This window comes from Manis javanica, chromosome 4, assembly GCF_040802235.1.
Source record: "Manis javanica isolate MJ-LG chromosome 4, MJ_LKY, whole genome shotgun sequence".
NCBI lineage: Eukaryota > Metazoa > Chordata > Mammalia > Pholidota > Manidae > Manis > Manis javanica.
In genome coordinates this window covers 42,721,642-42,747,512 of record NC_133159.1, presented here as the reverse complement: position 1 = coordinate 42,747,512, position 25,871 = coordinate 42,721,642, and the positions used below count along the sequence as shown (strand labels likewise).

At 49.5% G+C, this 25,871-nt stretch overlaps 1 protein-coding gene across 11 annotated transcripts in view; it reads left to right on the top strand.

Moving 5' to 3' along the window:
* The window catches only part of LRP8 (LDL receptor related protein 8), a 75,249-nt gene that overhangs the window by 47,559 nt on the left and 1,819 nt on the right, over positions 1-25,871 (top strand). For 2 of the 11 annotated variants that reach the window (XM_073233951.1, XM_073233957.1), the window contains 14 exons: positions 790-912; positions 2,845-2,883; positions 4,132-4,251; positions 4,324-4,449; positions 7,532-7,706; positions 9,754-9,981; positions 12,844-12,962; positions 13,219-13,358; positions 14,838-14,979; positions 15,908-16,060; positions 16,924-17,148; positions 19,084-19,152; positions 22,609-22,781; positions 23,723-23,899. In XM_073233951.1, coding sequence (XP_073090052.1) covers positions 790-912; positions 2,845-2,883; positions 4,132-4,251; positions 4,324-4,449; positions 7,532-7,706; positions 9,754-9,981; positions 12,844-12,962; positions 13,219-13,358; positions 14,838-14,979; positions 15,908-16,060; positions 16,924-17,148; positions 19,084-19,152; positions 22,609-22,781; positions 23,723-23,899 — 2,009 coding nt within the window. The remainder of the gene's footprint in view (positions 1-789; positions 913-2,844; positions 2,884-4,131; positions 4,252-4,323; positions 4,450-7,531; positions 7,707-9,753; positions 9,982-12,843; positions 12,963-13,218; positions 13,359-14,837; positions 14,980-15,907; positions 16,061-16,923; positions 17,149-19,083; positions 19,153-22,608; positions 22,782-23,722; positions 23,900-25,871) is intronic. The other 9 variants (XM_073233953.1, XM_073233958.1, XM_073233954.1 and 6 more) reach the window with 6 other exon arrangements.

Here is a 25,871-nt window from a genome sequence, read left to right as displayed (position 1 = left end):
TAGGAGGCCGAGGGGCAGATTCCTCTGTGAAGAGAGGCCCTGAGCTCTGCCCTGGCTCCCTGGAGAGAGCAGAGTTGGGAGAGGTCTCCCCTGGGTCCCCCAGAACATCACTTGTCCCTTAGTCACCCAGACCCCTTCCTTGGGGTTCCAGTGGCCCCAGAACTGAAGTTTTTAGCGTTCTTCAGAAGCTGAATAGGCCTAGGGAGACATGAAAGGGCACTGCAGGAAGTCCACCCCACCTTCGGTCCATATCCAAGCACCCAGGTGCTCCCCTCACTAGGTCCCAGACTGAGCACAGGCTGCATCCTATTCTCAAGGAAACTCCTTTATTCTCAGATGCCTGTCTGGTCATCATCCCCGCCTGCAGGAGCAGGGATCCTGACCTGGTGGTCATCTGGGGAAGTGGGTAAAAGGTTGGGCAGTGAGGTACCCTCCTCTATCCAAGGCTTGCAGGGCAAAGATTCTCCTCAGATGGGCAGTCCAGCCCCTAGAATCTGCTCTTGCTGCTGCTCTTCCCTCCCAGGGCCCCAGTACTGCCAGATCAGACACAGACCCCCCTGGCCCTGCTACCTAGGTGATGCCCAGGCATCCTGATCATTTTTGGGGTCCTGTCCTTCTATGAGCAGAACTCCCACGGGTCCTGTATTCAGCTGTCTGTCCTGAGCTGCCCTCCGAAGGCCAGTGGGGCAGGGAGCTGGAGCTCAGTTTGCCTCCCATGAACCTGGCCGGTCCAGCCCTCCCAGCCCAAGATCTCACAGGTGCTGTCCACTCTCTTGTCTGGCCCGACAGAGTCAACATGTGAGGGTCCCCGCAGATTTCAGTGTAAGAGTGGCGAGTGCGTGGACGGCGGGAAAGTGTGTGATGCTCAGAGGGACTGCCGGGACTGGTCGGATGAGCCTCTGAAAGAGTGTGGTACTGTACCTATCTATGTTTCCACTGCTGACCTAACCCTCCCTGCCACCGCCACTCCTGGTGTCTGGGCCCAGGCCCTCGCCTGCCCCTCTGACCCTCTCTCTGGACTCACCTCTGTCCTGTGCCTTCAAACAGGGCTCTTTGCCTTTGAGGCCTGTCATTCTGCATTTCTACAAATCTAAGGGCCTTTCCTTTCCAGCCCAGATGCTCAAAATATATGCTTCCTCTCACAAACCCGGCCTCTCCTCACTCCTTCCACGTTCAGACCTCCGAGTGTGTGCTCACTCTGGAACTTTCTCTCTTCTTTAGTGTTTCTGCCCTGGCCTCTGAGGCCTTCCATCCCCTTGCAGGAGTCCCAGCAGAGGGAGGTGTGGGGAACAGCAGGCAGGCAGGCTGCCGATTGAGGAGCACCCCAAGACCATGTGGCTCCAGCCAGGCCTGGGTGAGGGTGGGGCACACCCAGCAGAAGGTGGCACAGCCTGAGTCCTGGGGAGCTTGGACTTCCTGGGAGACCAGGCTTAAGAGACTGGACATGACTCAGGAACAGAATGAGCAACTGCCATGATGGTAGAGCTGTTGGGGTGGGTTCCAGCTGGAAAAGAACAGGGAAGTCTGGGCTGTAGATGGGGTGGGCATCCCAGAGAACATGCTGGAAACCCAGTGTGGGCTCCAGGAAAGCTCATTTCCGAGGTCAGGAGTTCGGACAGAGAATTCCTGGGGGGACAGAGCCTGGGGCAGACGGTCTCTCCCTGCCTCCCTGGCAAACCTGTTCTCACCCAGCACTGCCCCACCCGGGCCCTCAGGAGTTTCGTTCTCCAGAGCACCCCAGGACTAGTGAGTTTCCACCCCTTTGGAGATTTAAAAGTTGATTTTGAAAGGAAGAGAAGCTGGGTGGAGGTCATTCAGCCTCCAACTGGGCTCGCAGGAGACAGACTCCCCTCTTACACTGCCTCCCCTAGAGGCCTACCACAAAAAGTTCTGGAAGAAAAAACCTATGGCAAAGATGACAGTAAGTGGGAGCAACTGAGCATAGCCTCTCCACCCCACCCAGATTTGGGCTTAGCCAGGGAATGCTAACCTACTAAACTCTCTTCTCTCTCATCTTTTGCATGACACACCAAAGAGAAGTATGTACGCATGTGTTTGTGTCTCTGTGCTGGTGAGAGGGCAGTATCTGTATCCATGGCTCCTTCTCTGAGTAAGGCAAGGGAACTGCATCACGTGTCTGTGCGTGTCCCCCACGTCTGTGTGATTGTGTCTGTGGAGTCCACGGGCCTGTCTGCCTCTGCATGTAAGGGGTGTGTGTGAGCATGCAGTGTGTGCACGTGCTGGGGCAAGTGACACTGTCCCTTCCTTCCACGGTACATCACAAATACTACTCAGGCCTCTCTGGACCACCTGCCCCTCTCCTACCCTGCAAGCCCCCAGCAGAATCACCTCCAGGCTAGACAGAATTGGGCAGGCCCTGGGAATCCCCTTCAGCCTCAGCGCTGGAGGGAGAGAAGGGTCCAGACGTGCTACCCATTCTCCTGCCCTGGCCCACCTCATGCACGGAGGACTCTGTGCCTTCCTCTTTCAGAGAAGGTCTGAGTCACTTTGAGCTCTTTCCGTTCCCCTTTAGGACACGTGCCCCCATCAGGTGCTCAACAAATAAATTGTTGAGTTGCTGATACGTGCCAAAGGAGAGGGAGGAAACGAGTGATGCGTGGTGAGGCGCTGAGCAGGTGGGGGAATGAGGGAACAGGCAATGCTGAGGGGACACTGTGGTATGGGAGAGGTCAGGGAAGGCCTAAAGAACAGGAGGATTCCGGGAGGAGGTGCCCCACAGAGACACCCCAAAGCTGCTGTGGCTCAGCCCACTGCACGGAGCTGAGTGCTCCAGAGGGCAAGGTCTGGCTGAGTCATGGGGTTGCTGTGGTCTTGTTCTTTCAGTTCCGCCAACATCCCAGGCAAACAGGAGGCGGCCTAGGGGTAAAAGGGAACATTCTCTCTAAGCATGGCTCAAGGTGGAGGTGGGGCACCCACAGCTGTGCATGTCCTGGGGTGGGCAGTTCAGACCAGCTATGTGCATGGCCATGGCTGGCTCAGTTCAACTCTGCTTGGCTTGGCTGGAGTGGCAGTGCATGAACCCGGTGGGCAGAGGGGTGGCATGCACCTTCCCTTAGCTTGCAGAATTAACCTTCTGTGATTCTAAAGCTCAGAAGATGCTGTGAGAACTTAGTGAGCCTTGGTCTTGGCCTCCTTGACCTTCCCAGGACCCTGCCAGAAGGTGGTAAGGAAGTGGGAGGACACAGGAACCACATGACCTCCTGGCATCCCTGCATCCCGTGCACCAGTTGGTCTTCCTGGGATAGGCCCGTGACTAAGTGTAGAGATAGGGGCAGATGCTGAGAGAAGAGGAAGTGAAAAAAATCCATCATACTTCATGGTAGGAAAAGCAACAGCTCCATGTACAAAAAGGCCTGGGAGTCTTAGATATCCACAAGCTCAATAGGGAGCATCTTTGATTGTTCAGACTTCTGGGTGGCAGACCAACTCAGGGCCCTGTCCAGAGCCCTCATGGACAGATGGAGTGTATCCAGGCAAAGGCACTTGTATGGACGGGGACCAGAAATCAACACTTTAGGGAGATCCTGAGGGTTCAGACTCAGATTCCACTGGGCTCAGGCCCCCGCCACACAGCTGAGCTGGGAGCGGGAGCAGAAGCTGGAGGAGGGCCGGTCCTGTGAGAGGAGCCTTTCAGCAGGCAGTGCTGTTGCAGGTGAAGAGAGCTGCCCCAGGAGGGAAGTGGGCTCCCCGAGGCTGGAGGGGCTAAAGCAAGGGCTTTCAGAAGAGACTGGTTGGACGCAGTACACACAGCCCCTTCAGCTCCGAGGTCGTCAGGAGTAAGAAACGAGTTTGTGAAAGGAAAGACCTTAGGCAGCCCAGCTGCCTCCAGCCTGGTGGTGGACAGAGCCCTGGTCTGGGAGGCAAAGGACCCGAGTTCTGGTTCCACTCTGTCCCTGTCTGTGAGTCGGACCTTGAAGCAAGGACGTGGCCCTCTCTGAACCTCCTCTTACCCAGCCACCTGGCTAATGAGGCCGAGGCTCAGTGAGGTCGCAGAGCATCCTGACTCTGGATGCCCGCTGCCCTGAGTCTGCTTCGCTCTAGGCGCCACCCCTGCCTGGCCCCACCCCCGCCTGGGCTCCTGGACCCTCAGAAGCCCGCTTTCCTCCCCAGGACTGAACGAGTGTCTGCACAACAACGGCGGCTGCTCCCACATCTGCACCGACCTCAAGATTGGCTTTGAGTGCACGTGCCCAGCAGGCTACAGGCTCTTGGACCAGCAGACTTGCGGCGGTGAGGCCCTCCCCTCCCCCCCAAACCGAGGCTGGTCCTTCTGCCAGTTGTGACCTCTGCTCCTCCCCACAGACATTGATGAGTGCGAGGACCCAGACGCCTGCAGCCAGATCTGTGTCAATTACAAGGGCTACTTTAAGTGCGAGTGCTACCCTGGCTATGAGATGGACACACCGAGCAAGAACTGCAAGGCCGTTGGTATGGACAGCCCGAGATGGGGGGCAAGGGGCAGCTCTGAGGAGTATAGAAAGCAGCCTGCTTTCACATATATGAGGAGCAGATGTGCACATACACCCACATACGGAAAGTAGGTTGCACACACAGTGCTCAGAGTGTACATTTCCATCACACACACAATGCACTGCACACCTAACACCCCCATGGACACTGCAAAGAGCCACCCAGTACAGCCCGCTGGCTCACAACACACAGCGTGTGGACACAGACTGGACCATGCAGACTACACATATACAGCATGGGTGGCCCACACAGAGCATGATAACGTGCAGGCCTGCACACCGATCAGTTCTGCCAACTGAATTGATTCATTTTATTCAATTCTTTATTCTTATCACCTACAATTGTAAGCCCTGGGGATTCAGCAGTAAGCAAAATAGACACAAATCCCTATCTGCCCTCATGGGACTTACATCCTAGTGGAGAAGACAGAGAAGAAATCATAAATAAATAAAATCCAGTGCATGGCAGATGGTGATAATGGCTATGGAGAAATATGAAGTAGGGAAGGGGAGAAAAAAGTCCAGGAGGGCAGTGGGTTACAGTTTTAGATACTTAGAGTGGTCAGGAGCCCTCACCTTCATGAAAAGGTGACACTTGAGTAAAGACTTGAAGGAGGTGAAGGAAGGAACCATACATTTACCTGCAGGAACTGCACTTCAGGACAAAGGAACAGAGAGTGCAAAGGCCTTAAGGCAGGAGATGCCTGTGTGTTCACATAACAAGGGAGCCGGCACAGCCGAAGCAAGGAGACTGGAGAAGACGAAGTCAGAGGGGACATGGGGCAGATCACAAAGGCCTTCCAGACCATTGTAAGGGCTGACTCTCGATTCCACTCTGAATCAAGGAGATGCCTTTGAGGGCTTCGAGCAGCAGCGGAAGGTGGTATACCTTACATGTCAACAGGTTGCCTCTGGTTGCTATGTTGACAGTAGACTGTAGAGGACAAGGGAGGAAGCAAGGAAACTCTTTTAAGAAATTTTTGCAAAACAGAAGAGAGGTGATGGTGGCTTGGACCAGGGTGTCACAGGACAAGTAGTGAGAAGTGGACAGACTGTATATACTTTGAAGGTCAGGATTTATTTTGAAGCAACAAGGCTTACTTATGAATTACCTGTAGGATGTGAGAGAAAAAAGAGTCAAAGATAACTCCAAAGTTTTTGGCCAAACAGCTAGAAAAATAGGATTGCTGTTTATGGAGTTGGGAAAGATGGTAAGATAAGCAGGGTTTGGGGAATATTAGATTGATTTGGACATGTTAAGTTTAAGAAAACTGTTCAGACATCTAAGTAGAGGTATTCACTGGTAGGTGGACATATGAGTCTGGAGTTCAGATGTACAAATACAATACGCAATAAATAGATTCTAACAAGAGAGAAGCCACAATGACTGGCACATAGTCCATAAACCCAAAAAGCATACCACCCAAACTGTACAATATATAACACATACATTAGCATATAACTTGCAAACTTCTTACCCCCATATGGGACATATATACAACATGGATTATATATTTCCAACACACCACTGCACATGTATACCCTTGAATATCTAAGATGCAGTTACACAAAAACTCAAATGGTAAACACACTGGATTCCTGTCACAGTCATAGCTCTCCATCAAAATCACCTCAGCCATCCTGTAACCCAGCTCCTGCCTTTAGGAAGTGCCACTGCTTCATTTCATCATTCTGGGGTGAGGAAAATCAGTTTGTCGGAGGCAGAACTGGGCCTTGCAGTCAGCCTTCCTCCTCCTGCCTTCCTGTGCTTGAGCCCCGTTTTCCTGTGGTCTCTGTTTGCACCACATCCTCCCTCTCATCCCCACTCTACTTTGAAATAGTCGCCATCATCACACACAGGTCACCTACCCGGCCCCAGGCCCCACATGGCTCTGTGCTGGTCCCCCTATGTCCCCGGGGAGCACATTAGCCTGACACAGGTGCACAGTGACGGGGACCAGGTGGCCTGCAGAAGTGTCAACTGGAAAACAAGAGGGCGAGAAGGCCAACTGGAAAACAAGAGGGCGAGAAGGCCAAGGCAGGTCCAGGCAACTCAGACAGTGTTGGTGCCTGGGAGCAGCCCAATATGTCTAAACCCAGCTGGGGACAGCAGCGTGCTAAGAGCTGAGCCTTCAAAGGCCTGTGGGGCAGTGACCCTCCATAAGGAGTAGCCAGGAACATCTGGGTCACTGATAGTCTTATCCAATCCTAAGTCTAATAAAAATGGGTTTTGTATATACCTGGGCAACTGTGGGTTGACTGTTGCATGTATATAATCTGTGTCATATATCACACATCCCACCCATGCTTTTGGCTCAGAATGAAGTGCAAACTCCTCACCCAGCTCACAGGACCCTTGGTGATCTGGCCCCTGCCAGCTAATGCAGTTTCATCTCTTGCCATGTACCCAGATACACTCTGCATAAAATAAATACTCACAATGACCTCCTTGAATCTCACCCCCAGTTCTCCTGTCTGTCCTCCACGCCATAGTTTCAGTCACCCTCCTAGAACACTTAATGCTCATGTTGCCCCTTTCTGAACTATTGTAGTGGGGAGATGGTAGCTATTGGGAACGATGCATTCTAGTTAGAGGGGACAAACGAGGGAAAGCCCCGGTAGCAAAGTCCTGCTATGGCCGGGTAATGGTGGGTGGTCTGGTGGCTGGAATCTGGAGGAGTTAGAGCGGTGGGTGATGAGCCTGGACAGGGAGCTTGGGGTCCCACTTCAGGCCTTCAACGCAAGCCTAAGGAGGAAATGGGTAATCATAAACATTTTGGGGGAGTTTGTGTCTAATATAAAGAATAAAAATCCTGTTAGGTGTGGTACTTTGCATATTATGTACCCATTATTTATTTGTACCCATTTTTCATCTTTTTTAAAGTACCCATTATTTCATCTGCTCCTCTAGCCTCTGAGGTAGGAATTACCACCCCTATATTGTAGGAAAATGAGGCTTCGCTCAGCAAACCAGTGGCAGAGCCTTGGTCCCAGATCCCCCACCTCTGGCACTGACCCTTTCTCACCCTCCTGCATGGCAGCTGGCAGAAGCCCAACCCTAATCTTCACCAACCGGCACGAAGTGCGAAGGATAGACCTGGTGAAGCGGGACTACTCGCGCCTGATCCCTATGCTCAAGAATGTTGTGGCGCTAGATGTTGAAGTGGCCACCAACCGCATCTACTGGTGTGACCTCTCCTACCGCAAGATCTACAGGTGAGCAGGGGCAGGTGTCCTGCAGCCAGGTCTGGGTGGAGGCAGCGCTCTGGCAGAGGAGAGGAAGGGTGGCCTCTGGGCCCCTCTGCCTATAGAATGCCCCAGGTTAGAACTGGGGCTTGGGAAGGGGCGCAGGATCACAGTGGATGTGGAACTGCCAAGGCTTCACCACCTCCAGGGCTGGCCCAGGAGGAAGGCTCTGCTGGGAGAGCTGCTTTGAGCCCCACACACCTAGCCTTTACTGACTTCTGGTGGCCTTAGGGGGTGGGCAGTGCAAGACACAGGAAATATTCATCCAAGGCAGAAAGGAAAAAATCCCTGGCTTTGGTGAGGGCTGTCAAAGCAGCTCACATATCTGTGTGCTCTATCCTGAGAACTCAGAGATGACTCAGACCCAGTCCTGCCTGGAGGATCCCACTCATAACACAGTGACTTCCACTGTGATGATCGTGAGGGGGAAAGGACAGAGGAGGCCTGTAACCTGATCTGGGGGTTCAGAGAACTCTCCCCAGATGCCCCAGTCCAGCCCTGCAGTGTGCGACACCAGTCAGTGGACCTGGGCTCTTGGGAACGCTCACCCATGTGAGGAGGTGCTCTCCTAGGCCTTGTTAGACATCCTCCCTGCATGGCCAGGCCCCCTTTCCCCTTTTGGCAGTCATGTCCTGTCTTTGTGCTGAGATCCGCTTGGCAGAGCTGCCGATGACGCTCTTTAAGAATGATGGATGGACGGATGGACCAGGTGCTGCCCACTGACCACTCGATGCCTCCACAACCCCCTAGCACACAGACACACATTCAGTTCACACGCACACAGAAAAGCTAGAGCAGTGCCTGTCCAACAGTTGGGACTGGGAGAGGCAGGATTCGATGACAGACTGTGGGGGGACGGCAGGAGGAAGAGTCAAATGAACTTCCAGGTTCCTGCGGGGTCTCCGGTTTCTGGTGGGGAGTTTCCGGGAGAGCGGTGCCATTCTCTGAGATGGAAGCAGCGGGGGAGAATCAGTGGGCACTTGGGCAGCCGGGCTGACTGGCTGAGGCGAGGGGAATGGGGATGAGCAGTTTTGGATAGGTTGAGCTCAAGGTGCACATGGGATATCCAAGGGGGGCCAGGTGGCTGTATAGTCTAGAGCTTAGAAGAGTTGTTGGAATGGGAGTTTTGAACAACAGTGGGCATTGTGGGACTAATAGCCCAGGGAGAGGATGTAGGGGAGAAGAAACCTTTGGGAAAACAGCATTTGGAAGACAAAGTCCTATTGATGTTGCCTCCTGAGTGTCTATATTTTCAGCGTCTTCTCTCCATTGTCACTGGCACGACCCTCTGCAGAGCCTCTTCATCACTCACCTAGATGCTCTGAGAGCCTCCTAACCAGTCTCCCTGCCTTCATTCCTTCCCCTTCCAATCTACCTTGTGTTCCCTGATGCCACAGTGCTAACATGCCTTTCTGATGTGCCCTCCGACCTGTGTTCAGCTACCATTCCAGGATAAGACCCTCCTCCTTAGCATGGCATCCACAGCCCCTCAGGATGTCACTCCTGCCTACACTTACTTCTAGTCTTGAAAGTACTGGTCTTATACCCCACCTGCTTAGCTCTTCCCCCACTGGATAGCTCACTGTTCCGGAACACATACCTCTGGGCATTCGCACATGCCGTTCCCTCTGCTTCTGTTCTTGGTGTTCCTAATGAACAAGTCCTTCAGGACTCAACTACAGAGCCTTCTGCAACCCTCCAGGGATGGTGCAGTCTCCATTTCTGTGCTGCTGAGGCCTCTCGTGCTGCCATATCACATTGTACTGTAATTACCTGACTGTAAATTTCTGTCCTCCACTAAACTGAGCTCCTCCAGGCCAGATGCTGTGGCTGATTCAAGTCTGTATGCTTACTTGGTGGCCCAGGAAATATGTTGAATAGAAATTAGCCAAGTTCCTCTAAAATCTACAGCAGTGGCCCAGAGGGAAGGGGTGAGGAGGACAGGTACACAGACAGCTCCAGGTGGGCCTGTGGAGGATGGAGCACCCACCCCATGGCCAGCTCTGGTTATCCTCAGTGCCTACATGGACAAGGCCAGCAACCCGGCAGATCAGGAGGTCCTCATTGACAAGCAGCTGCACTCGCCAGAGGGCCTGGCAGTAGACTGGGTCCACAAGCACATTTACTGGACCGACTCGGGCAACAAGACCATCTCAGTGGCCACAGTGGATGGCAGCCGCCGATGCACTCTCTTCAGCCGTGACCTAAGTGAACCCCGGGCCATCGCTGTCGACCCCCTGCGAGGGTGAGTGACCCCACCCCAAATTCCCATTCTCCCCCCATCGGTACTCAGTCCTCAGGTGTCTGCCACAGGAACTATCTTGAGCCCCTGGTCACTCACGCACAGACAGGGGAAGAAAGTCCGTGTGGGCCCCTCAGCCTATTTAACCCCTGACCAAGGGGCCTTTGGGCATTGGTCACCAGGGCTCTCTTATCACATCATAGAATCAGAGCTTCTCGGAGCAGGGTAGGGCTCTAGGTTTGCCTGGTGGGGACTCCTGGGGCAGGAAGGCTTTCCCCAGGCTGCTGCATGCTGCCAGTGGGCATCTGGTAGCTGCTCACACACATGCCGAGACAGAGGGGCTGTTTCATTTGGGGACAGCTCTGCCCATTAGAAAATGTTAGGCTTTTTCCTTCATATTTCCAAATCTGCCTAGCTTTGACTTCCTCTGATGGCCTCTGGAATTTTAATAAACATGTCTACTCCCTGCCCTGCAGGATAGCCGGCAAGATTTGAGGACCAAGATCACTGGGTCTACTCTGCTCCAGGCCGCCCACCTCCATTCCCATGCCTGTCCCCACAGTCTCTTGGCCCCTCACCACCCAGGCTGCCTTGCTCTGGCCACACCTCCATATAGAGGGTAGGGATCCTGAACGGAGCAGGCCCCCTCCCTCCCTCCATGGGGATGTCCTGAGAGGGCATGATTTCCAGCAGCTGCATCATATTACATTTACCAGGATCACTAGCTTCTTCATATTGCTGTTTCCCTAATTGTTAAAACAGGGATCAGAAAACCCTCTTCTTCCAGTGGTGGCAGCGGAGGGCAAGGGAACCCCCTGAGAGGACGTGCAAGGTCTTGGGGAGTGACTGACAGCTGCCCTTTAATTCATGTGCATCAGGTGCTAGGCTCTTCACAGATACTAAGTCCTCTCATTTAACCTTTGCTTCAGCCCTCTAATGCAGACCTGGGGCTGCACTTGCCCTGCCCTGTCCCCAAGCATACAGTTATACCCAGCCCATCCCCAGTTCACTATGGTCTTGTCAGGGACCTAGATAATTTGAGGGGCACTAACAAAGGGACTATGTACAAAGGGGTGGCTAAAGGCTGATACACTCCCCTGGACTAGAAACAGTAGGCGGTTACCGACCCTAGGCTTGAGTGGCAGCGTCAGGGAGGGTTACCTGAAATGGGAAGGAGAGAGTGGGGAAGAGAGGGTCACCTTGAGAGCATTAGCCAGTTGCAGGCAACTCTTTAGAGAGGAGTCAGGGAAATGAATATCCTGACCTCAGTGTCTCCCTCCTCCCCCTCCAATGTTTTGCTGAACAAACTGGGAGCCGGAAGTCTGGGAGGCAAGCCCACTGATGTGGTTCTCACACGGGTCAGCTTTTCAGCATACAGAGCAGAATGCAGATGGGTAGAGAGTGACCCCAAATGCAAGGTATCTAGGACAACCGTTCAGCCCCCAAGCCTGGAGTCAGCCTTAGATCAACACCAGATTTCAGCAGAGGCAATCTGGGGGAGGATCAGGCACACAGGCTTTAGAGTCCAGCTTGAATTTGTATTTAAATTTGAAGGCTGGCTCCACCACTTATTAACAATGTGATCTTAGGGAAGTCAACCCCACTGAGCTACAACTGACTCATCTGTAAACTGGGACTAATAATTATACCCCTCTGGGGCTGTGGTGAGGCTAGAATGAAAACATTACTGTGTTCAACAAATATTAAATAAGGACCTATTATCTATCACCCATGAGCTACCACGTGAGCCAGGTAGAAAATGAGAAACAAGACAAATAAGAGCCTGCGTTCAGGGGAGATTACAGACCAGTGGGGAACAGACAATAAATACACCAGACTTCCCAAATGTATACATAGATGCCGATGGTGTAAGTACTGTGGAGGGAAGAACAGGGTGCTTTAAGACATAATAACAGAAAGAACTTATTTGCATTGAGGGGTCAGAGAAAGATTCTCTACTGAAAAGACATTTAAACTGGGGACTAACCAGGGAAAGAGTGGGGGCCAGAGGCTCTGTGAAGGCCTAGAGTGAGGAAAGCTTGGTGCCCTGGAGGAACTAAGAGAACCCAGTGAAGCAGTTATGGGGTTTGTAGGGGTGCAGCACGATGGAAGGAGAAACAGCCAAAGGGTAGGCAGGGACCCACGCATGCAGAGCCCTGTCAGCTGTGGAAAGGACTTGGGGTTTTACTTTAAGGGCAATAAGAGATGATGGGGGTGGTCTGAGTCACATGGGCTGTAAAGTTTAACAATAGGACAGTGACAACTTATTTCCATTTGTGAAAGCTTGTTTGGGCTGTATTTGAGGGGGATTAGAGGGGGCAGTGATTAGAGGATAAGATTAGTGAACTTACACTTACAAGCACTCACCACTGGCACTTACAGGAATGTATGCTTTTACATGGACGTGAAAACTGTATTTGTAGATTCATGAGGTGAAACCACCCCACCTCGTGCCCAGAACACACTAAGTGCTCAGTAATGTTAAAGCCTAGAGAGAGGCCCTGGACAGAGTTCCAGTTGCATGGCCCTGGGTAGGCTGTCCATCCACTTTGTCCTCTGTAGACCAGGACAGTAAAAGGAGGTTGACTGGCTTTTCCAGCTCTGGCCCTTTAAGGCTCTAGTTGGAGCTGCCGGAAGTAAGAGATGGGCTCACTGGCTGTTCCACCAAGGCTGGAGGTACTCTTGGGGAATGCAGGCTCCCCCTCAGATGAAGATGGGATGGTTCCAGTAGACGTCAGAGGTCTTCCCAGTCCCCATTAAGCATAATCTCCAACATTCCCTGGGTTGTTGAGCCCATGTGACCCAGACCACCCCAGTCATGTCTCTTGATGACAAGAAGCCAAATTGGGTTCTTCTCTCTTTCAGGTTCATGTATTGGTCTGACTGGGGGAACGAGGCCAGGATCGAGAAGGCTGGGCTCAATGGCGTGGAACGGCAAACACTTGTGTCAGACAACATTGAATGGCCCAACGGAATTACCCTGGGTGAGCCCTGCCTTCCCTGGGTTGGGGGCCTGCCCTAGCACCTGGTCCTGACCACTGTCTAGAGCTCCAGGGGTCTTGTTTCCTTGTCCCCTCAGAGTGCCTGCGCCTGTGTTTCCTGATGGGTACCTCCTGGCCTCATTCTGAGGCCTGGCTTGGTAATGTAAGCCATTTCCAGGAGGGGGCACAGAGTTGCAGAGATCCAGGTTGGAGTCCCAGGCTCATGACCTGATCCCCCATCTCTTTTTTTCTCCCCTAGATTTGCTGAACCAGCGCTTGTACTGGGTAGACTCCAAGCTGCACCAGCTGTCTGGCATTGACTTTAGTGGGGGCAACAGAAAGATGCTGATTTCTTCCCCTGACTTCCTGAGCCACCCTTTTGGGATAGCTGTGTTTGAGGTAAGCCTCTTAAGGGGAGAAATGGCCCCATCAGGAAGCTGAAGCCTAGAAAAGTCTTATTCAAATAGGACAACTCCCTGAGACTTGTCCAAATGGAAACCAAGGGACAGGGAAACCAACTGACTTGTTTGTGCACAATTTATGAGCTGCCTACAAACAAAGGCTTTGCAGTCTGTTGTTCACCTGGCGGCCTTTCCTCTGCTCCCTTTCCAAGACTTTCCTCTCAGAGCACTTCTCAAGGGTAAGTTTCCTCCATACTAGGCCATGTATGTTTCCTCTCTGCACCTCAGCACCCAGCACTGTGCCCACATAAATAGAAGGTACCCAAGAAAGAGAGGGAGGAAGAAGGAATATCATTTCCTTAGAACCATTTACTATGGACTGAGAGATGTTACTCAACTCAGTACATTTTTGCCAGCCTTTGCTGGACCCTGGGGTCATAGAAGTGAGTCAGACATCATCTGAGTTCTCAGGAAGCTCCCAGGAGGGTGAAGAGGCAAGGCCCTCCTGTGTTCTGACCCAAACAACCATTCCCCTTGGAGAACAAGGAAGCCAGAACCAACCAAGGTCTCACACATCTACCTCTCCCCCCAAACTAACTTGCCACCAAGGGGAGGGAAAGCAAGGGGACAGTGGTCTGTGGTGGGCGCTGGCAATATTCCTTTGGAGTGACATCACCCAGCACTGCTCTGAAATTGTGGGCAAAGCCCCACCTCCAAGTCCAATCCCTGTTTCAAAAGGCAGGTGTGTTGAGACACGTGTGTATGTGCTTGTGCGTATGTGTAACATATACACACCAAATATATGTATGTGCATGTGTATATGTAAGTGCGTCCATTTAAAAGCTTGCATTCCTGTAAGTGCTAGTGGCAAGTGCTTGTAAGTGTAAATTTGTATACCAGTACTTAGCCAAGTGCTTATTTAGGTATAACTGTGCCTTTGTACGTGTAGATGAACGTGTGGCTATATGTCCAGGTCTGTGCATGAAGCTACATAGTTGTATCTACAAACATGGATTTGCCTACAGATGCATGCCATTCTCCGTGTGCCATTCTAGATTTGTGTGGACTAACCACTGGGTGTATACACATGTACACTCTGAGGCCATGGAAGGCCCAGCAGGGAATAGTCCTCAGGAACTCATACATCCCCTCCAACCTTGATCCCAGGCCCCAGTAATGGTAACAGCTAAAAAGACCCAACCTTGGGTTTCTGCTGGGCTCCAGGAAGGAGGCCTAACTGAGCATTAATGAGCAGCCTTCAAGCCAAAGCCCCAAATCACAGAATAACTCTCTGAGATAGAAGGGGGGTACCAGAGCATAGGCCACAGATCAGAGGTTGTGTCCACTGTGGATGTTTAGACAGGATTGCCCAAGGGAGATGTCAGGGCAGTTCTGTGCCTATGGTTTGGTGCCAAGCCTTTAGACTGATGTCATGGGTTTAGGTTCTAGGCCTCCCATCTGCATCTGTACCCCACAGGACAAGGTGTTCTGGACAGACCTGGAGAATGAGGCCATTTTCAGTGCAAACCGGCTCAATGGCCTGGAAATCTCCGTCCTAGCTGAGAACCTCAATAACCCACATGACATTGTCATCTTCCATGAGCTGAAACAGCCAAGAGGTGAGCCTTCCCTGGTCCCAGGTCCCCTGCTCATGTCCTCTCTCTCCCTTAGACAGCCTGTGTTCACTTGCGTGACATGTAGTGTCTCAGCAGCCCCAGAATAATGGCAGCAATTCTCTCATTGCTAGTGTGCTTTGCAGTCACATATTTTATCTCATTTTACCTCAAGCTCTTGAGGAAATAAGGCTGGGTGTAAATAAATACATAAGTCCTTTTTTGCCAGTCCTACAAAGTGTAGGTATTACTGTTCTCACTTAACAACTGAGGAAACTGTAGCTCAGAGAGGTAAAATAATGTTAGCAGGTGGCAGAACTAAAACCTAAACTCAAGTCTGAGTCCAGAGCTCCTGCTATAAGGGAGCACACTGCTTCTCATTTATTGCTGTGCCCATTTTGCAGGAGCATAAGCTGATGTAGCCTAGGGTCATACAGTAATTCAGCTTGTTGGTCCGGAGTGGAAGCCAGGAATCCTCCTAGCAGGTTTCCCCTCCCCTAGCACTAGGATATACCAAGTCTAACTGTACTGAGGTGTTGGCTGCCAGGGTGAAGGTGGGACAGTGTAGAGGAGTAAGGAGATAAGGTTGGCCCTGATTCGAGATGTGGTGTATGGCATAGGGGAAAAAAACATAGACTTTGGATTCCAACAGACCTCAATTTAAATTCTGTCTCCAAATTACCAGAGGTATAGCTTTGACAGGTTTGTTCTCTCTGAGCCTCTGCGTCTTTTGTCAGTCAAGTCTCAAGAGTTGTTAGGATTAAATGAAAATGTAGGGACAAAACACCAGGCACAGTGCTGGAAGGTGCCTAATAAAAGTAGCAGAGAAAGCTTTTTGAGCAAGCTGAGCAGGAAGGGCTTCGTCCTTGGGAGGAGGGAAGACCTGGCATGTCCAGTCTTTGCCCTAACTCTCTCCCCCTCCGTGTGCCATTAGCTGCAGATGCCTGTGAGCTGAGCACCCAGCCCAATGGAGGCTGTGAGTACCTGTGCCTTCCTGCTCCTCAGATCTCCAGCCACTCTCCCAAATACACGTGTGCCTGTCCTGACACAATGTGGCTGGGCCCAGACATGAAGAGGTGCTACCGAGGTGAGCAGACCTCCCAGGAGGGGTGGCCCTGGAAATGCCAGGCTCCATCCTGCTGAAATCCTCCCTGGCTTCTGGGCCACCATAAGCTCTCATTCTTCCTGTGTTCTGTGGCTGCTTGGTGCCTTTGCAGGCTCCTCTTTACCTTCCTTGAATGCTGGTGTCTCCCAGGGTCCTCCCAAGGCTTTGTCTTCTCATTACCAAGAAAAGTGCACATATACATACAACATCTTAAAGTCCATTTCAGGGGGTTTCTGGAACCCCTTGAAGACCTCAAATTAAGAAACCTTGATCCCATGGCCTCAGTCACTGTTTACATGCAGTTGACTATCCGCTTGCCTGTTTTTCACCAAGAACTTAGAGGCTTGTGATATGATCAGGACTAATAATCAGTTACGACTGCAACCATACAAATTTACATTCATTCTCTAGTCTTGATGCAGTGCCAAGACCTTTTGTTTGAGCATAGTCTGCAGCATCATTTATGATTTCTAGGTTCAGCTGTTTAAAGTGGCTTGAGAATTTAAACATAATGGAGTAATAGTATGCATACAAAATCTTCCAGATTTATACCATTTTCCCACCACCCAGTCTACAGTGGTCTTGTGCATACCTAATTCTGCAGCGTGTCTTAATGGCTTATCTTTATTAAATCAGCATGCAGTATAAACATAGACAAAGAGCTTGAGATTCAGCTAAAGATAAGATCATAGCCCGTTCAGGAGGATTAGGGAAGGCTTCGCAGAAGTAGCATTTGAGCTGAACCATGAAGATGAGTTCATAAGTGTGGTTCATGGGGACATAATTTAGGCACCAAAGTAACAAAATTGTCTTTCCAAGTGACCGCCATGGTCTTTCTCCTCCAGCACCTCAGTCTACCTCAACTACAACGTTAGCCTCCACCACGACGAGGACGGTGGCCAACACCACAAGAGCCCCTGGGACCACGGCCCACAGCCCCACTGACGAGAACCGCAGCACAGAGACCCCGAGCCTGGCAGCTGCGGTCCCGAGCTCAGTTACTGTTCCCTGGGCTCCCAGCATCAGCCCGTCTACCCCAAGCCCTGCAACCAGCAACCACTCCCAGCACTGTAAGGAAATGAGTATTCCTCCATGACATGGGTGCGGGGTCCTAGGGAAGCCGGGATGGGGGTATGTGGGAAGAAGAGATCAACCAGAGCTAAATTCTGGGTACCTCCGAGGAGGAAGCAGAGGGAGGTAGAGTGCCCACCTGCAAGCTAGCGGTCTTAGGTGCCCCTAACTTAAGGAGCGTCTTGAGGGAATCCACTTCCTGTCTCTGAGCCTCACCTACAAAGTGGGAATAATAACCCCTCCCCTAGGTCCACAAGACTGCCGCGAGAGACAGAGGAGGCAGTGGAAACAGAAGTGCTGGCACACACAGCCTCTACCAACTCCATGTGTGTGTGCTGTCACACATTACTGATGTGTGTATGAGGGAGTATCCTGAAGATTTGGAAACTTCCGAAGCTCCATTCTTAGCACCCTCAGTCGGCCCCAGACAGTAATATCCGTAACTATGGTCTGCTCTCTTTCCAAACCCTGGGTGAAAGTAATTGAGTTCACCACTTATTAAATCCCTGGGAGCAGTAATTGTTACTGCTAGAAATGTTCTTTCTCATTAGTCAGCAAATACCTTTTTAACTGACGTACCTGCCAGGGGGAGTTCATTCAAGAGGATAAACTATCTTGCATTTTTTCCCATACATGCGTGGCTCAGAAACTAAGTAACTTGGCAGCACCTTTCTCACCAGGCCCATCTCCCAGCAGAAGCTGGGTTTTCAGAGTTGAGCACTCACCCTAAGGTTTGGAGAGGCAGGGGGAACAGGTCTGAGCTCCAGTTCCTCTTCCTGGGGGCAGAGTCCCTGACCAGGAAGCCTCCCGGGCAGCTTAATCAGGCTCTTGGCCTTCGTATCCCCGCCCAGTGCTTGCTCTGGCCGTGCAGTGACAGGGCAGCAGAATTTCCACAGGAAGCTCTGTAAGTGGTGCAGCTTTTTTCTCTGCTTAATAACTAGGCTCCCATCGAATAACCAGGAGAGGCAGACACACTGAAAGGATGGCCCTTTGGCCATTGCCCAGGGTACTCATCTCCTCTCTTGGAGCAAGTGTAGATGGTAGCTCCTCTTCAGCCTCAGAGGGCTGTCATGAGGATCCGAAGGAAAAATGCTTTTTAAACTAAAAAGTGCCATGCAAATGTTTTAATGAAGATAGTTATGAGTGAAAAGGATGATACAACATGTATTCTTTTAAATGCAGTACATTTTCCAAGCACTTTTCAGTTAAGAATGTACTTTTATATACCCTATTTTATTTTGGCCTCACAGTACTGCCCACCCTCTTTGAACTAGACAAGGCCAAGCCAGGCACTGTGCTAAGTAAGCATTCTAAATGAATTATCTCATTCTAAGCTTCACATTGTCCCAAGGAGTTAGGTAATATCATTATGCCTATTCTAAAGATAAAAAAGTATAATGTATAATAACTTGCCCACATAAGTGGTGAGTTGTAGAAACAGGATTTAAGCCCAAGAAATCTGACCCAGGACTCTGTGCTCTTGATTCTGTTACATTATACCACATCCCATTTTAATTACTTATTAAAAATAAACTGATAATGCAAATGGACAGACAGACCACCAAAACCAACAGAGACAAAGCAACGGACGCTGGCTGATAATGACAATTGCCCCAGTCAGTCAGCAACATAAGGTCCTACATGCTCACCTACACGCACAGCCCCCAGCTTTCTACCACGTACTGTGGAAGGAGTAGCATTTGAGTCCCAGCTCTCTTACTTATCTTTGAGTCCCCAGAACCCCAGTAAGACTCCATTTCTCCATCTTTGAAATGGATATAACCTTTGTCCTGCTCACCTCACAGGAGTTTTGATAGGATTATCATTTTGGAATCAGGGCAAGAAGCAGTTGGGCAGTTCTTACTGCTGGAGGCCAGCAAGGACTTGGACTCACGGTAATGGAATGTCATTCTGCAAGTGTTTGTGTTTTGCAGATGGGAATGAAAGTGGCAAGATGGGCTCAACAGTCACTGCTGCTGTCATTGGGATCGTTGTGCCCATGGGTGAGTTGACCCCACGTTACTGGGGAGAAAAGAGAGACCCTGCCCTGGGACTGGGGAAAAGTACAAGGGGGATAGAGTACATAGCACACTGACTTGTCCCGTGGACTTTTTCTGCCCTGGCAGCCTTCCTGCCCACCTCCCAGTCCTATAATTTGGTTTCTTAGCTTGGCACACAAAGCCTGACCCCAGGCAACCGTCCAGATGCGGCCCTATTTCCCCTTCATTCACTCTGCACACCAGCCATGTGAAGCTGAACTGCAGGCTCCATGCAGACAGTGCTGGTGTCTCTGTTGCTATGCGCCCAGCTCTAGCAGTGTCTGGCACATGGTAGGAAATAAAATATTTGTTGAATTAATCAGTAGATCTGCTTCACCATTCCTTTGCTGGATCATGCTGTCTTGTGTTCTTCCTGTGTGGTTTCCAACAAACATTTATCAAACAGCTATGATGTGCCAGACTCTGTGATGGGGGGTAGAGGTGGTTGAAAATGAGTAAGATGTGGTTCCTGTCCTCCGAAAGTTTAAAGTCTTGTTGGAGAGACACGACATAACACAGATCATTTGTTACGACTTGGTAAGTCCTAAAATTAAGCTGTGTGTGGTTCAGTGGAAGCACTTAACTTGGAATTGGGAGAGAAGAGAAGCAGGCAGGGAAGGTTTCCTAGTGGAAATGGTATTTGTGCTGAGTCAGCCAACTGAAGAAGGATCAAAAGCAGTCTACGCAGTAAAAACATAAGCAAAGCCAGGACTGAGGAAGGGAATGGGAGGGCAGGGGTAGAGTAAGTTTGGAACTAGGAGTTCCGTTTGGCCAAATACAGCATTTGGTTAAACTTTGCAGAGAACCACAGCAGCTGATTCACTCTGTCCGACCCTGATTTTCACATAGCACGCTGTAATCCTGTCTGTCATACCAGTCTCATTTTGTGACAGGATCTGTGAGTTGTGATTGTCCATTCATAGGTTTATCTCACTTACTTGTCCATGAGTATCTCAAGGACAAGGACTCTGCCCATTTATCCTGGGAACCACCAAGATGGTGGTGAGTTAGTGAGTGAATGTTTTAAAAAACTTCTACTCTGTGTAAGGGACTGTGCCAAGTGCCAAGGATCCAGGGAAGATAAAGATAAAAGACTCAAGAGCTTTCAGTCTTTAATCAGACTTAGTCATTTCTTAAAAATTAATGTAAGAGGCATTAACATGTATTATCATGCGTTAACAAGGGTGTGATGCTCCATAGAGGGGAGGGAAGTGGTTCTTCTGGAGAGGATGGCATTTGCCTTGGCCTTGAAAGGCTTCAACAGTAAAGGTCATAGTGAGATTAGTCCAAACTTATTTTGGGTGGAGTGAGCAGAAGACACTCTGAGCATTGTTGAATGAAAGAGAAATCAACCCTTCCCTGCTATCCACTGCTCTGTTGAAGGCAATGTATGTGCTGTTTTCTTGATGTAACCCACCCTGATATAACCAATATTTTTAATTTCTGCTCATCTCAGGGGAAAAAATTAATAGTCTTTCCCTGATATTTCCCTGAGAGATAGAGGCTTTTTTTATAAGCTTATTGGCCATTTCCATTTCATCCTTAATGAATTGCCTATTGCACAGGCCTTTCTTATTTTGCTGTTGGTTCTTTGTCTTATCCTTATTTATTTGTAGAAATATGTATATACCGCATGTTAAACTTTTGTAATACAGGTTACAGATATTTTCCCCCACACTGCCATTTTGATTTTTAAATTTGTTTATGGTATATTTTGCCATACAAGAATTTAAAAATTTTAAGTACCAGATGTGTTAACCTTTTGTGTTATGATTTCTGGGCTTTGTGTCTTGCTTCAGGAAATTTGCCTCATTCTAAATTATTAAAGTGTCTCCCTATATATTTTTTTCCACTACTTTAAACATTTTTTTAGTATTTAGATATTAATTCATTTGGAATTTATTTCACAGTATGGTTTGAGATAGAGATTCATCTGTTTTTTTCCTACATGCCTATCTAGTTTTCCCAAGACCATTACTGAATAGTCCATCCTTTCCTGCTGACTTGAATTTTCATCTTTTTATGAACTACCTACCTATACATACTTTGGCCTGCTTCTAGGTTGTTCATTCTCCTCCACCAATTGTCTGTCTATTCCCATGCTCTAGAAGCACAACTTTGTGATGTTTTAACATCTAATAAGGCATTAGAATTCTTGCAACATTTTCATAGCTATTTTTATTCAATTTCTCTTCTAGATTAACTTTAGAATTATCTTGTTAATTCTATAACAATAATGATGGAATCTTATGCTGTGGATATGTAAATTGATGTGGGGAGAATTTTTTTTAACAATATTGAAGCTGCCCACCAAGGAACATGACATATCTCCCTATTTATTTCAGCCTTCTTTTATGTCCTTCAGTAAAATTTTATAGATTGTAGAGGACTTACTATGAATGTGTTCTTATTCCATTCCATTTTCCAATTGGTTATTGCCAATTAATAAGAAAGCTATTGGTTTTTTATGTTGATTCTTGATGAACAAAAGTTATTTCTCTTAGTTTTTCATCTGCTTTTCCAAGATTTTCTAAACATACAGTATCTGTTCTTAATAACTATTGGTTTCTCCCTTTCCCATATGTGCACCATTTAGTTCTTTGTCTGGTCTTACTGCATAGCTACATCACTGGAACAGCAAATAGCAACTGTAATAACAGGCATCCTTGCCTTGTTCCTGTCTTTAACGCATATCTATTATAACCTTACCAAGTCAAAACCCCCTTTACAGCAGCCTGGATAGCTGTTGTCCAGCTCCCACTGGAGCGCTCACAGTGATCGCCTGGTATCTCACGACGCTGCTTGCCCCATTTTTGCCCAGCTCTGTTTGAGGATTTCCTCCTTTGCCCAGTCATTTATTCTAACTCAGAGCTCATGTGTCCCTGCTGTGTCCCCTTCTAGAGATACTCCTCTTCTTACAGGGCCCCAGCTTTGGAAAGAAACACCCTACCTCACCCTCTGCCCTCCAATTTGGGGAGAGAATGGTTTTCTTAGAAGATCCAAGGAAGCAGAGCATTAGGGCAAAGGTGTGGTGAAAAATTTACCCGCTCACTCATTCAGTGCATGTTACTAAGAAGCTACTCAGTGCCAGGCTTTGGGCACAGTGAGGTCAAGAAGACCCAGTCCCTCGCTCAGGAGCTCAGTCTAGTTGGAGGTACACATATATAAAGCATAATACCATGGCCTGGGAAAGAACATGGGCGAGCGACTGACTCTACCTTGAGAAGTTGAGGAGGACTTCACATTTGAGCTGGGTCTTGAAGGATGTGTAGCTAATGAAGGAAGATATGGGAGAAGGGCTCAGAAACAGACTGAGAAACAAGGGGCAGTAAAGCTGGAGAGGTGGCAAAAAATGCAGTGACATCTGAGCAGCGGGTCGGAGCCTGCTGGAGGTCCAGTGTACTGTGTCTCTCCCTCCAGCGGTAGTAGCCCTGCTGGGCATGAGTGGCTACCTGATCTGGAGGAACTGGAAACGGAAGAACACCAAAAGCATGAATTTCGACAACCCAGTGTACAGGAAAACCACGGAAGAGGAGGATGAAGATGAACTGCACATAGGGAGGACTGCTCAGATTGGCCATGTCTATCCTGCAGTAAGTATTTCTTGCTGTAAGAATTCCTTCCTTACTTCCCTGCCTCCCTCCCTCCCTCCCTCCCTTCCTTCTCCAAACACTTCTCAAGGACCCACTATGCGCCAGGCACTGTTCTAGGCCCTGGGAACAAAGAAATGCTGGGACACGTGGTTGGGGTAGAAGGTATCAGGACCGCCTTGTACCCAGTGGCTCTTCTGGAGTAAAGAAGGCCATATGCCTTTCTGTTGAGGAAGTTTTCAGGACTTTGGCCTGGAAGGGTCATTGTGGCCATTCAGTTCAAATGAGTTCACTTCGGCAAACACTGTGCACTTGTTACCAGCTGAGTACCAACACCAAGGGTTCAAAGAAGCAAGGTCTGTATTTGCTCCCGAGGAGCTGTCTGGGGAGTCAGAGCCTCTCCCTGTGTGCTGAATGCCAGTGCGGAGCTCAGGGGCCCTCTGTTCTGGGATGCTCTCCCTGGCTTCTTTGTTCTCCCACAGCCTCTCCATCACGGTGCCTGTCACACCCTAGTCAACTTGTCTCTTTACTCATTGGTCTCCCTCTTAGACCATAAACTCCTTGAGGGCAGGATTGTCTGATTGATCTGTTTCCCTGGTGCCTAGCTCAGCATAGCTGCCTCCCAGTAAATATTTGTTGAACAAATGCTAGGGAAACATCAACAAGGGAGTTGTTAGGTCCATTTGGGAAATCAGGCAGAGAATGCCTCACAGAGGTGACAGATGAACCATGTCCTTAAAAGATCAATAGCAGTTTTCCAGGTAGAGAAGGAGGAAAATGGCATCCCAGGAAGAAGCATGTGCAAAGGCTGACAGGCACAACAGGGAATGGCGTGTTGGGAGAGCAAGGACCACAAAGTGGCTGAAGCAGATGTCACGGCTGTATAGCAGCAGAGTTGGGGCTGACCGTGACCTCATAGGTCATCCAGTCCATCCCCCTGTCAGGCAATCATCAGCTTTGATCACCCACTGTGGGCAGAGCCCTGTCTTGGGGAGACCAGAGAACTGGAAGACCCAGCCCCTGCCCTCAAGGAGCTTTTTGTCTTGCCGGGAGAACCAAGGTCACAGCTGCACCAGCTCCCGAAGAACCCTCTTTCCGAGCTGCCTGTCGTCAAGTGCAAGGTAGGGCAGTGCCCCTCTGAGTCTGAGAGGCTGGTGAGTGAGGGCATGAACCCAAGCAGGTGTAGCCAATCCTAGAAGGCTTTCTGGTTCTGGAAGGCTACAAATTTTAAGATGTGTTTCAGGGCAAAGAGGAAAGGTGGGTTCGTTGCAGACTGAGGGAAATGAGTGAGTATGGGGCAGGGCTGACTGACTTGCTGCGTAAGCAAATTATTCATGAAGGGGAGGCATGGGAGATGGAGTTGAGCAAGTGAGGAGGGTTAGCACATGGCTTTGAGGATCCTTAACCTCGGCCAATCCACACAGTTACTGAACCAGGTTTTAAAAATGAGGCAGGGTGCAGTGGAAGCACCATGGAGCTCACAGTAAGAAGATGACTCCCAGATTCACTCTTCCACAGCCCTGTGCTCTTAGTCACTCTCTCTGCTCACTTTTATTTATGAAATGGGAATAATAACCCCCATTCTATCTGCCTCCTAAATGTATAAAGTTCAAGCAAAATAGCACATTTGGGAGTGCTTCGTGAGTTATAAAGCACTCTATACATGTAAAGTGGCATTGTTTCCAGAGAGGGAAATAGCCACTGAGGAGGAGCTATTCCTGATGACTCTAAGGCCTGAGGAATAAGCTCCTGCAGAGAAATCAAGTAGGAAAGTGAGGAAATTGACACTTAGTGAGGCCCTACTACGTGTCGGACACTACTTGGTGTTTTACATACATTTTCTCATTTAGTCTTCACAATAATCTTATGAAGTTGATACCATTAGCCCCATTTTGCAAATGAGGAAACTGAGACTCAGAGAAATTGAGTAACTTGCCTAGGGTCACAGCCAGGAAGTGGCAGAACCAGGATTCAAATTCCAACCTGTATGTACACAAAAGCACATGCTCTTTCTACTTGCATCACAGGGTAAATAGCCTTGAAACTCCGGAAGTTCATCTTCTCAACAGCCTGTTCTCTCCCCATCTCTTTCTCAGGTAGCTCCCCACCCACTGCTGGGATCTGCCTTTGGCCTAGTCTGGCTTGGAGAGAGTGGGAGGGCAACTGGTCTAGAAGACAGTCTTGAATATCTGTGCCAGTGGAGCAAGGCCATGGCCTTCATGCAAAATCACAAATAACCCAGATGATCTGAAAGGCAGAGGACTTACTTTTTATTGTATGTAGAATGTCCAGAGATAGAAAGTGCTGATCTGGTTCTATTTCATGCTGGTTAGGTTGATCTAGAATCCTCCGGACCCTGTGTGTGTTAGATACTGTATTAAGCTCTCCACACTCTCATTTGACTTCCCAAAAACCCTATGAGGTAGGTCCTATTATTATTCCCATTTGACAGATGATAAAACCAAGGCTCAAAGAGGTGAATGGTTAGCCCAAATTCATATAGCTATGAGAAAGATACTGTGACCCTGGGGTCTGTCCAGAGGAGGGCTCTCCAGGGAATGGAAGAGTGGGAAACAGGACTGCATGAGAACCAGCCAGGGAAGGCTAGATGTGTAGCTTAGAGAAGAAACCACTCAGAAGGAAGGGAAGGGAACTCAAACACCGTCTGGAAATTTCAAGGATTATCTATGTGAACTCTCTGAGATACTGAATCAGGGGCCATCAGATGGTAAAGAAGTAGATTTCAGGACAATACAGAAAAAAACTTACGTCCACTGGCCCCGAGGGCATAGACCAAGTGAGGGGTCAGTGGGCTTGCCATCTAGTGGTCTGCCATTTGTGGCAGAGGGAAGTCAAGCATCTAATGACTAAAAAGTAGGGGTGAAGGAAAGAGGGAGTGAATTTAATTGGCCTGCGTTGCCTTCTGACTCTGTTTTATCAGTTGGGAGGGGTGCAGATTACCTTCCTACTGTGACTGGCATGCTAGAGACAAGTAGCTAATGGCCTGGGATTAAACATTTGCCAAAGCTAACCCAGTGAAGTGGGGCAAACCTAAAACTCCTGTAAGGGATTTTATAGTGACTTTCTAGTCAT